Source organism: Mesocricetus auratus, unplaced genomic scaffold, assembly GCF_017639785.1.
Source record: "Mesocricetus auratus isolate SY011 unplaced genomic scaffold, BCM_Maur_2.0 Super-Scaffold_100048, whole genome shotgun sequence".
In the NCBI taxonomy this organism is placed as follows: Eukaryota; Metazoa; Chordata; class Mammalia; order Rodentia; family Cricetidae; genus Mesocricetus; species Mesocricetus auratus.
The window spans coordinates 539785-551309 of record NW_024429225.1 but is presented as its reverse complement, the minus strand read 5'-3'; the positions used below and the strand labels follow the sequence as shown (position 1 = coordinate 551309).

The window sequence follows — 11525 nt, the reverse complement described above, 5'->3', positions numbered from 1 at the left end:
CAGGCTCAGTGTGGCTGGATTTATGTTTAGGTCTTTGATCCATTTAGACTTAAGTTTTGTGCATGGTGATAGACAGGGATCTATCTGCAGTCTTCTACATGCCAATATCCAGTTATGCCAGCACCATTTGTTGAAGATGCTATCTTTTTCCATTGTATAATTTTAGCTTCTTTGTAGAAAATCAGGTGTTCATAGGTTTGTGAATTAATCTCAGGGTTTTCAATTCGATTCCATTAGTCTACCTGTCTATTTTTGTGCCAGTACCAAGCTGTCTTCAGGACTATAGCTCTATAATAGTGCTTGAAGTCAGGAATGGTGATGCCTCCAGACATTTCTTTGTTGAGCAGGGTTGTTTGGCTATCCTGGGTCTTTGTTTTTCCACATAAAGTTGAGGATTATTCTTTCAAGGTCTGTGAAGAATTGTGCTGGGATTTTGATGGGGATTGCATTTAGTCTGTAGATTGCTTTTGGCAGGATTGCCATTTTTACTACATTGATCCTACCAATCCAAGAGCATGGAAGATCTTTCCATTTCCTGGTGTCTTCTTTAAATTTTTTCTTTAAAGACTCAAAGTTCTTTGGATACAGGTCTTTCACTTGTTTGGTTAGCATTGCCCCCAGGTATTTTATGTTGTTTGTGGCAATTGTAAAGGGTGATGTTTTGCTGATTTCTTTCTCAGCATTTTAATCGTCTGTATATAATAGGGCTACTGATTTTCTTGAGTTGATCTTATATCCTGCCACATTGCTGAAGGTATTTATCAGCTGTAAGAGTTCCCTGGTAGAGTTTTTTGGGTCACTTAAGTAAACTATCATATCATCTGCAAATGGTGAAAGTTTTACCTCTTCCTTTCCAATTTGTATCCCATTGATCTCCTTTTGTTGTCTTATTGTTCTAGCTAGAACTTCCAGTACAATATTGAAGAGATATGGGGAGAGGGGACAGCCTTGTCTTATTCCTGATTTTAGAGGAATTGCCTTGAGTTTCTCTCCATTCAGTTTGATGCTGGCTGTTAGTTTGCTGTATATAGTTTTTATGATGTTTAGGTATGTTCCTGTTATCCCAGATCTCTCCAAGACCTTTACCTTGAAGGGGTATTGGATGTTATCAAAGGCTTTTTCAGCATCTAGTGAGATGATCATGTGATTTTTGTTTCTCAGTTTGTTTATATGGAGGGTTACATTCATGGATTTTCGTTGTTGAACCATCCCTGCATCCCTAGAGTGAAGCCTACTTGATCATGGTGGATGAGTTTTCTGATGTGTTCTTGGATCCGATTTGCCAGCATTTTATTGAGTATTTTTGCATCAATGTTCACAAGGGATATTGGTCCAAAGTTCTCTTTCTTAGTTGTGTCTTTGTGTAGCTTGGGTATCAATGTTATTGAAGCCTCATAAAAAGAGTTTGGCAAAGACCCTTCTGCTTCTATTGAGGAGAATTGGTATAACCTGTTCTTTGAATTTCTGATAAAATTCTGCACTGAAGCCATCTGGCCCTGGGCTTTTTTTTTTTTTGGTTGGGAGACTTTTGATGACTGCTTCTATTACTTTAAGTGTTACAGGACTATTTAAATTGCTTGTCTGTTCTTGATTTAATTTTGGTAAGTGAAATTTACCCAGAAAATTGTCCATTTCCTTTAGATTTTCAAATTTTGTGGAGTACAGGTTTTCAAAGTATGACCTGATGATTCTCTGGATTTCTGCACTGTCTGTTGTTATGTCTCCCTTTTCATTTTGTTAATTTGCATGTTAATATTCTACGGTTTGGTGAGTTTGGATAAAGGTTTGTCTATCTTGCTGATTTTCTCAAAGAACCAGCTCATTGTTACATTGATTCTTTGTATTGTTTTCCTAGTTTCTACTTTATTGATTTCAGCCCTCAATTTAACTATTTCCAGGACTCTGCCCCTCTGGGGTGAGTTTGCTTCCTTTTGTTCTAGAGCTTTCAGTTGTGCTGTTAATTCTCTAGTGTGACTATTCTCAGTTTCTTCATGTGGGCACTTAGTGCTATGAACTTTCCTCTTAGCACTGCTTTCAAAGTGTCCCCTAAGTTTGGGTATATTGTGTCTTCATTCTCATTGAATTCCAGGAAGTCTTTAATTTCTTTTTTTACTTCTTCTTTGACCCAGGAGTGGTGCAAGTGTGTATTATTCAATTTCCATGAGTTTGAAGGGTTTCTATGATTTGTGTTATTTTTGAATTCTAACTTTAAGGCATGATGGTCTGATAAAATACATGGAGTTATTCCAATTTTTTGTACCTGTTGAGGTTTGCTATGTTGCCAAGTATGTGGTCAATTTTTTAGAAGGTTCTGTGTGGAGCTGCGAAGAAGGTATATTCTTTGGTGTTTGGATGGAGTGTTCTATAGATGTCTGTTAAACCCAATTGGATTATAACTTCTATTAGGTCCTTCCTATCCTTGTTAAGTTTCTGTCTTGTGGTCCTGTCTAGTGGTGAGAGTGGGGTGTTGAAGTTTCCCACTACAAGTATGTGAGGTTTTATATGTGCTTTGAGTTTTAGTAATGTTTCTTTTACGAGCGTGGATGGCTTTGTATTTGTTCAGAATTCAGACTTCATCTTGGTTGATTTCTCCTGTGATGAGTATGTAATGACCTCCTTCATCTCTTTTGATTGATTTTAGTTTGAAGTCTAATTTGTTAGATATTAGGATTTCTACCCCTGCTTTTTCTTGGGTCCATTTGATTGGAAAATCTTTTCCCAACCCTTAACTCTGAAATAACATCTGTGTGAAGCTGAGGTGTGTCTTTTTATGCAGCAGAAGGATGGATTCTGTCTTCGAATCCATTCTGTTAACCTGTGTCTTTTTATCGGCGAGTTAAGACCATAATATTGAGGAAAATTAATGATCATTGGTAGCTCATTCTTGTTTGTTTTGGAATGGTTGGTGGTGGTGGAATTGTATGCGGATTTCCACCACGTTTTCTTTTGCCTGTTGGTAAAGTGGGATTATCTATTGCCTATGTTTTTCTAGTTGTAGTTAACTTCCTTGGGTTGGAGTTTTGCTTCCGGAATTTTCTGTAGGGCTGGGTTAGTGGATATGTATTGTTTAAATATGGTTTTGTCGTGAAATATCTTGTTTTCTCCATCTATATTGATTGAAATTTTTGCTTGTTATAGCAGTCTTGGCTGGCATCCATGGACTCTTGATGTTGGTAGAATATGTATCCAGGCCCTTCTGGCTTTCATAGTTTCCATGGAAAAGTCAGGTGTAATTCTGATAGGTTTGCGTTTATATGCAACTTGGCCTTTTCCCCTAGGTGCTCTTAATAGTCTTTCATCATTCTGTATGTTGGGGGTCTTGATTATTATGTGTCGAGGGGATTTTGGGGGGGTCCACTCTATTTGGTATTCTGTAAGCTTCTTGCTCCTTCATTGGCATGTTTTTCTTTAGGTTGGAAAAGTTTTCTTCTATTATTTTGTTGAATATGTTTTCTGGCCCTTTGAGGTGGGTTTCTTCACCTTCTTCTATGCCTATTATTCTTAAGTTTGGTCTTTTCATGGTGTCCCATATTTTCTGGCTATTTTGTGTTAGTGATTTTTGAACTTAAAATTTTCTTTGGTCAATGAATCTACTTCTCCTAGTGTATCTTTAACACCTGAGATTTTCTCTTCCATCTCTTGTATTCTGTTGGGTATGCTTGCATCTGTAGTACCTGACTGATTTCCCAGCTTTTCTATTTCCAGCATTCCTTCAGACTGTGGTTTTCTTTATTGTTTCTATTTCAGATTTCAGCCCTAGCACTGTTTGAATTGTTTCTTTCAATTTTTGTTTTGTCTTTTGCTCCATTTCTTGCAATTTTTGGATTGTTTTTTCTTCCATCTCTTTAAGGGATTTTCTCATATCCTCTTTGAGGGCCTCTATCATTTCCATGAAGTTGTTTTTATGTCATTCTCTTCTAGTTCATTCGTGTTTCGGTGTTCCAGTCTTGTTGGAGTAGAGTCTCTGGACTCTAAGGGTGTCATATTGGTTTTTCTGTTGCTCATTGTGTCTCCTTCCCATCTGTTCTTGCAGTGGGTTCCAGAGGGTGCCTCTTCCTCTCCTGATGAGTGTGGGACCAGGGTTCCCTTGTGGTGGGTGTAGGCAAGTCAACTGTTCTGGTAGCTCTCTACTTCCTGGTCTCATGGGTAGAAAAATGGACTATGACGCTGGGGTGCTTTGGATCCCATTGGGGTGGATGGGAGCCCTAGTGTTATACCCCAGGCACAGGAGTGTGGCCTGGAGACAGGCCCTGATAGTCTTAGTCTAATGGGTGGAGCAGGAGACTAAGATGCTGGGGTGAGTTTGCTCCTGCCTCTGGGATGCAAGCCACCGTGGCAGTCCCCAAACACGGGCAGCTGGTCTAGTCCTAGTTCCATGGGTGGAGCAGGAAGCTATGGTACCTTGGCTCCTGCCGCCTCTGCCAGGATGAGCCCTCAGTGACAGAGCCCAGGCCCAGGCAGGCAGTCCAAAAATGGGCCTTGGTTTACCTGGACCCGTGGGGTCGTGCCGGAGACTAGGGAGCGTTGGCTCCTGTAGCTGAGATGGAAGACACAGCAGTAGACCCCAAGCACAGGCAGCCAGTCAAGTCCTAGTTCCATGGGTGGAGCCGTTGAATATGTTCTTATATTGTTGTATTCCCATCCCTTCTTCTAGTGGGTTCAGGTGGGGCCTCTTCCTCTCCTGGTGGGTACGAGTCCAAGGTTCTCTTCCAGTGGGTGCAAGCAGGTTCAATACTCTGATGGGCCTCATGATAGGTGCAAGCAGGTCTGAGACACTCGCTCTCCCAGTGGATGGAGGTGGGACCAGCACCACAAAGTCAGCAGACTCTGATGGCTTGATCTGCCTGAGGCGAGTCAACCTGCCCCCAGTCCCCAGGCCAGGAGATCCCAAAGAGAGCAAGCAGAAGTCCCATCAGAATCTTCTAAATTCATTCCACAAATCATTAATTTTACCTGCATTCTTATGATTCAGCTACATAAGCAACTAATTTAGAAACGGATTTGACTGAGTCACTATTTTGGATGAATAAACACGTTAATTGGGCAAAATAAATAGAAAACTTGAACATTGAGATAAATGATAAGAGAATACCAGGAGAGACTCAAACACTCATAATGGCATCAATGCCAGTACCTTTTCTTAACCCAACTTTCAAGTCCTTTGTTTTAAAGTGAATTAGTATTTCCCTACATATACAACATGTTCTTACCAATTAAGGATCACTGAGAAATTCATGCAGGGCTGAGTACACAGCTCTCACTTAGTAGAGTACTTTGTCAAAAAGACTTTCAACATAGATTCAGAAAATCATATGATTTCTATCCCAGAGTTCATTTATGTGATACATTGATGGACTTGCATAGGGTGACCCATTGACACATCTCTATAATAAAACAAAATTGGTTTGTGAATGATCTTTTCAAAATATCCAATTTGATTTGAAAGTGTTTTATTGACAGTTTATGTTTGTTCATTGGGGAGACTAGTCTACAATTATCTTTCATGGTTGTTGCTGCTGTAACTGGCTTTGATATCAAGATAATACTGGCTTCTTAGAAAGAGTTTGGCAGTACTCTTTCCCTTTCTCATCTATCAAACAGACTCAGGAGGCTATATTTATATATTCATGTATATGTATATAGGCAACAATAATAATTTAAGGAAAATACAGGTGGAGATATAGAGATGGATCTAGGAGGAATTAGGGGAAGGAGTGGGGCATGGGTATGATAGTAAAATTATTAAATTCTCAAAAAATTAGTAAAAATACTATATTCTTTGGGAAAATAATAGCACAGATTATCTTAGTGTCAGATAAGCACCGACAAATCAGACACCCATTTACAAGTGTCAGATGAATGCAATTCCTTCCTTTCAGGGTGGAAAGATTTTTTTATTGACTATATAATAAGCACAGTTACAGGAGTTAGAAATGGTGTTGTTGGATGATCAGTCAATCAATAGATTATTAATTTGTTTCTTATTAAACTTCTGTAATATTCTTGAAACACATAAAATAGATCAACACACACACACACACACACACACAAAGAAAAAGCAGAAATTAAAGCACGACCCTAAGGAAAGTGAGTAACAAAAACAGAGATGTCCCCTGACACTGCTCTTCCAGAATCAGTAAATGGGTCCTCAAGGGCCTGGAAAATGATCAGCAGACAGGCTCTGCTTATAACTCTATACCCACAGTGAAGAATCTAAGTGTCCTCTTCACCATTGCCATATCTCCCTCATTTCTGGCTATTACCAAAAAGAAAAAAATCCATTGCCATACTCTAAGAAAACAAGAATAAAAAGGCAAACTTCTAAGATTCTTCAACTTGAATTCCCTTTTCAGATACAGGTAATAAGATAATGTGGGCTTAGAAAAATAAAGTAGTAATATAGTTGTAGAATCTAATAGCCTCTATCCATAGCTTTCTGATTCCTGACATACAACCAAAATTCCTTCAGCTTCTGTTGGTTGTTTTCTTATGGCTAGTAGAAAAAAACCCTTAGCTTCAAGGTTTTTTTCTGCTAAACAAAACTGTGTACTGTTTGTCTCAATATGAATAATTATGCTTTTTAAATATCTGGGGTATTTTACAAATAGTTACCCAGCATTATAGACATGGTAGCCCTTGCTGTATCTGTGCAAATGAACAAGAGGACAAAATTATTCTGTGATGTGACTCTCAACTGACTGTGAAGACGATAGACTTTAGCACTAAGACTTGGGTAAAAAAATTAAAATATTCAGGCAATGCTTCTCCATTACACTGTGTGATAGCCTGGCTTATTCCTTTAGACTTTACTTCTTTTCTGTGGTTGAATAATTAGCAAAGAACCAAATCCCCCAAAGAGATACCTAATATTCCAAATACCCTGGTGAGTAAGCATCGTCTTCATGGAGAAACTAAGCAACACAAGGTAAGCAACAAAGCAGGCTGGCTGAGTGTGTGTGTGTTACTCTGAGCAAAATCAGTGGTGACTAACACAGAATCACGTTCATATCCCATCTCTAAGACATCTCTGTAGAACGAGCAGTCTTGTTCTGAAAGAAAATGGTTTTTACTCAAGTTTCTAACATGTCTGAGCTTCTGGTTTTTAAATATTATGATGCGGCCGGGCGGTGGTGACGCACGCCTTTAATCCCGGCACTCGGGAGGCAGAAGCAGGCGGATCTCTGTGAGTTCAAGGCCGGGCTGGACCAACAGCCTCCAAAACAATACAGAGTAACCCTGTCTCGTAAAACCAATATATATTTTATGATGCTATTTATAAAATTGAATATAGAATGGGAAACATAGAAGTAAAGATGCTGCTGAAGAAACCAGAGAGGAAGGGTGAGAATGTGAGTTTAGGAGATGACAGCGGGGGAGGGGGGATGGCAGGGTGCGGGGGAGGGGAAGGGGGTGCGGGGGGGAGTACATGCGTCATGTTTTCACAATAGAAACATTGATAACAGAAGCATTGATAATATGCAAAGACGTGCAATATTAAAATAAGCATGGGAATGGGTTCTTGACCATTAAACTATTAAAAGAAATACTGAAATATTCTTAAATAGTTAGCAAAGCAGTTCACCAAATTACAGCTTTTTAGAATATGCTGAAAATTATGCTGCAAGTACCTTGACTAAATATCCAATCATTTGACTTTGAAAATACTGAATGACTTGTTTCTGAATTAATGTTAAACCTGTAAGATTTAGAAAATTTTGTTTTAACCTTATGAAATTTAGAATCAGAAAGTTCTCTTCATATATTATAGCAAGTTTCCCCTTAAGTCAGTTATCAATTCATTAACAGTCCCATTCAAGAAACAGAGTGTGGTTAAAATGTTTTTTTAAAAAATAGCTACAACTTTAAAATCTCTGAGTGAGATTGTATAATACAAACTATATTAGAATTTTATACCTGTTTAAGTTTACCTTCAAAAGTGATACATTTTGACAGCTGAAACATTACCTCAGTCCCTACTTACATGTCCTTAAAATCTGAGTGGAAAAGACACTTAGAAGATATAACTTTATGACACTAAAATTATTAAAGACATAAACTAATAAAGTATCAGGAAATTTTATTAACCAGGTGAGTCCCACTGTCACTGAAGTCAGATAACACCTGCAAGTGTATAAAGATCACAGAAAGACATTTTCATGCAAATTTCATTAGTTCCAAAGGACTGACTTTTTTTTTTTTTTACCAGACAGGGCTTCTTTGTATTGTTTTCGAGGCTGTCGGTCCAGCCCGGCCTCGAACTCACAGAAATCCACCTGCCTCTGCCTCCTGAGTGCTGGGATTAAAGGCGTGTGCCACCACAGCCCGGCAGGACTGACGTTTTCTAATGCCATTTTCAAAAATTGCATTGACTTCCTTCTGTCCTGATAGTCTTTCACCAGAAGGCTTAATGTTCTGACATTTTCATATAGATTATTGTCGGACTTCTTGTGTAATTATGTCAATATTCAAAAAAGCTTAAGATTGAATGGTATTGTGTGCCAGACAATCAAAAGGAGGTATTTTCATATTCATTATGCATGTCCTATTAACAAGGAATCATAATAACCAAGTTCAATATCTAAGTGCACTGATACTAAAGTTAAGAGAGTTGGAGTCATTTAAATTAGAAAAACATAAAAGCCACTTGTGGAGGTATAACTATCCATAGTCATTCTGCCTTGAGGCACTCCCAGGCACGGGTTGGGAGAAAAAGGAGGAGACAGGGTAGAGAAGGAAGAGGAGGAAGAAAGAAAGAAGAAGGAGGCAGAATCTTTTCAAGTCTCCTTCCAAGGGTGCTTAAATTAATACTACAGAACCCAACTTTCACATGACCAGATTGGGAGCCAGAACTTTGGTGATTTATACTCATAACACAAAGAGTCAAATACCTACTTCAGAAAATATAATTCTTTTTGAACATATTTTTATTTACATTAAAAACAATTTTATGTTGCATACCAATCACAGGAGGTTTTTTTGTTTCATCTTTTTATATTTTATTTTGCCGTGTATGGTTGTTACCTATTAGAAGCCAGCTCTTTTTTAATGAGAGACAGACATAGAGAGAATCCAGAAGGAAGGGAAAGTAAGAGGAGCTGAGGGAGGGAAAACTATAAGCATGATATATTGCATGAAAAATGAATGTATTTCCAATAAAAGAAAAAATTAACAAAAATTTAGAAACCTAGTTAAAATCACAACACTGATCACAGGCTGATCTCCACAGATACTGAGCTTCCCAGAGTGGCTGTAGGATTTAATCTGCACTAAACTGGTTATCTAAAACCCTTGTGCACAGCTTTCCTGATCATTTAATGAATATTCTTTATTGAAAGCAAAATATGTTTAATGTTGCCATCTACTCTGAAAAAAATTAGTATTATCAAACAGAGAGCCACCCAATGTGACAAAGAAAGAAAAAGAAAAGTTGTTAAAACACAATACCCATCGTTGCTCAGGCTGAGGTAAAGACCTTTACGCTAGAGAGGGACACTGACAGAATTCACATATGCCGATGAGAGTGGCAGACTATCAGTTCAATGATGAAAACTCTGGAGATGTATGATAAAAGAGACATTTGCCTGAAAATGAACCAAAATATTCATCCACAATAGAATGGTGAGAAAGAGTTTTATATTTTGTAAGATACAGAGCCATAAAAATATCATAAAGCTACTACTGAACAAAAGATACCATCCAAAAGACCAACAGGCTTATTTCACTTGAGGGAAGAACAGAAACAGGAAAAAAGAAGAGCAGCTTTTTTGAAGTACATAATGTGTTTTAAATGACATCAAATTATAAAGAAAGAGAAAGCAATTGTCATAAATGAAGATGAGGAGTGTGACAGCAACTTATAGTTGTGTTTCCTTCATGATTTATTAAACACTATACTTACATATCATACCTAGTTTCACTCAATTCACAAAAAGGAAACTTCTGTGTCTTTGTATTAATAATCTCTGGCATCATTTTCCTTCTACAGACCAAAACTATGCCCAGCATGAATTTCAAAATTAAACAAAACACTGACAATTGGTTTATAAATGTTTGCATTTCCCAAAGATAACTTAAAAACATTTCTTGGGTCTAATTTCTCTTTAAACTGTCACTTGACAGTTTCTGGTGCCTTCACAGCTGACTGACAGATGAAAACCCTCAGCAGCCCCACTAACTCCAGCACCATCACAGGTTTCATCCTCCTGGGCTTCCCCTGCGCCAGGGAAGGGCAGATCCTCCTCTTCGTGCTCTTCTTCACTGTCTACCTGCTCACCCTCATGGGCAATGCTTCCATCATCTGTGCTGTGCGCTGGGATCAGAGACTCCACACCCCCATGTACCTCCTGCTGGCCAACTTCTCCTTCCTGGAGATCTGCTATGTCACCTCCACAGTTCCCAGCATGTTGGCCAACTTCCTCTCTGACACCAAGGTCATCTCCTTCTCTGGGTGCTTCCTGCAGTTCTATTTCTTCTTCTCCTTGGGCTCTACAGAATGCTTTTTCCTGGCAGTCATGGCCTTTGATCGCTACCTTGCCATCTGCAGGCCTCTACACTATCCCTCTCTTATGACTGGGCGCCTCTGTAACATCCTCGTGATCACTTGCTGGGTGCTTGGTTTCCTCTGGTTCCCAGTTCCCATCATCATCATCTCCCAGATGTCCTTCTGTGGGTCCAGGATTATAGACCATTTCCTATGTGACCCAGGCCCTCTGTTGGCCCTCAGCTGTGTGAGAGATTCTTTAATAGAGTTGACTAGTTCCACCTTAAGTTCCCTGCTTTTATTTATTCCATTTTTCTTTATCATGGGGTCTTATACTCTAGTTATGAGAGCTGTGTTGAGGGTCCCTTCAGCAGCTGGACGAAGAAAGGCCTTCTCCACTTGTGGGTCCCATGTGACTGTGGTTTCTCTTTTCTATGGGTCAGTGATGGTCATGTATGTGAGCCCAACATCTGAACACACAGCTGGAATGCAGAAGCTTGTGACTCTGTTTTATTCTGTGGTTACTCCACTCATTAATCCTGTAATATACAGTCTGAGAAACAAAGATATGAAGCATGCAATGAAGAAAGCACTGAAAATATAAAACTTGTACTCTTGTTTTAAAAGAGACTCTTACCTTGCCTTATTGACTGAAAAAAAAACAAACAAATGAAAAAAAACTCACCAGTCATCATGGTACAGATTTGTAATTTCAGTACTCCAGAGGCTGAGGCAGAAAGATTGCCAGTTTGAGGCCAGACTAAGATCTGTAATGTGAACTCTCAAAAACCAAAGCAAACAGGAAGAAAAATGAAAAGAAAAGAAGCTAACTTATTTCACTTGGGAAATTGTTATTTTTATTATTTCCTAGAATATGTAGGACTATAAGGGGTCACTATGATGTCCTCCAACTCAGTGATTATTAATGATAGAACCACCAACTTTGAGAATCCTGATTTATTGGGAAAATGAAAATATATCTAAAAGCAAATTGCCTGACACAAAAACCCTCCACAAAGTCAGAAAGGAAATAAAACAATTTTGC

General features: G+C 38.7%; 1 protein-coding gene across 2 annotated transcripts; it reads left to right on the top strand.

The window, feature by feature from the left end:
- Positions 1-2921: 2921 nt before the first annotated feature.
- Positions 2922-11084, top strand: LOC121136112 (olfactory receptor 11G2-like). 2 transcript variants are annotated; one of them, XM_040735786.1, is made up of 2 exons: positions 2922-2938; positions 10181-11084. In XM_040735786.1, exons 1-2 carry the CDS (start codon positions 2922-2924, stop codon positions 11082-11084), a joined length of 921 nt encoding a protein of 306 aa, XP_040591720.1. The 2 variants fall into 2 exon arrangements, with proteins under 2 accessions (XP_040591720.1, XP_040591721.1); XM_040735787.1 differs by lacking the exon at positions 2922-2938 and having other exon boundaries at positions 10125-11084.
- Positions 11085-11525: the final 441 nt, after the last annotated feature.

What these genes read in the sequence shown, in the direction of transcription:
- LOC121136112 (XM_040735787.1), top strand. Translation starts at nt 10,149, where the DNA reads ATGAAAACCCTCAGCAGCCCCACTAACTCCAGCACCATCACAGGTTTC.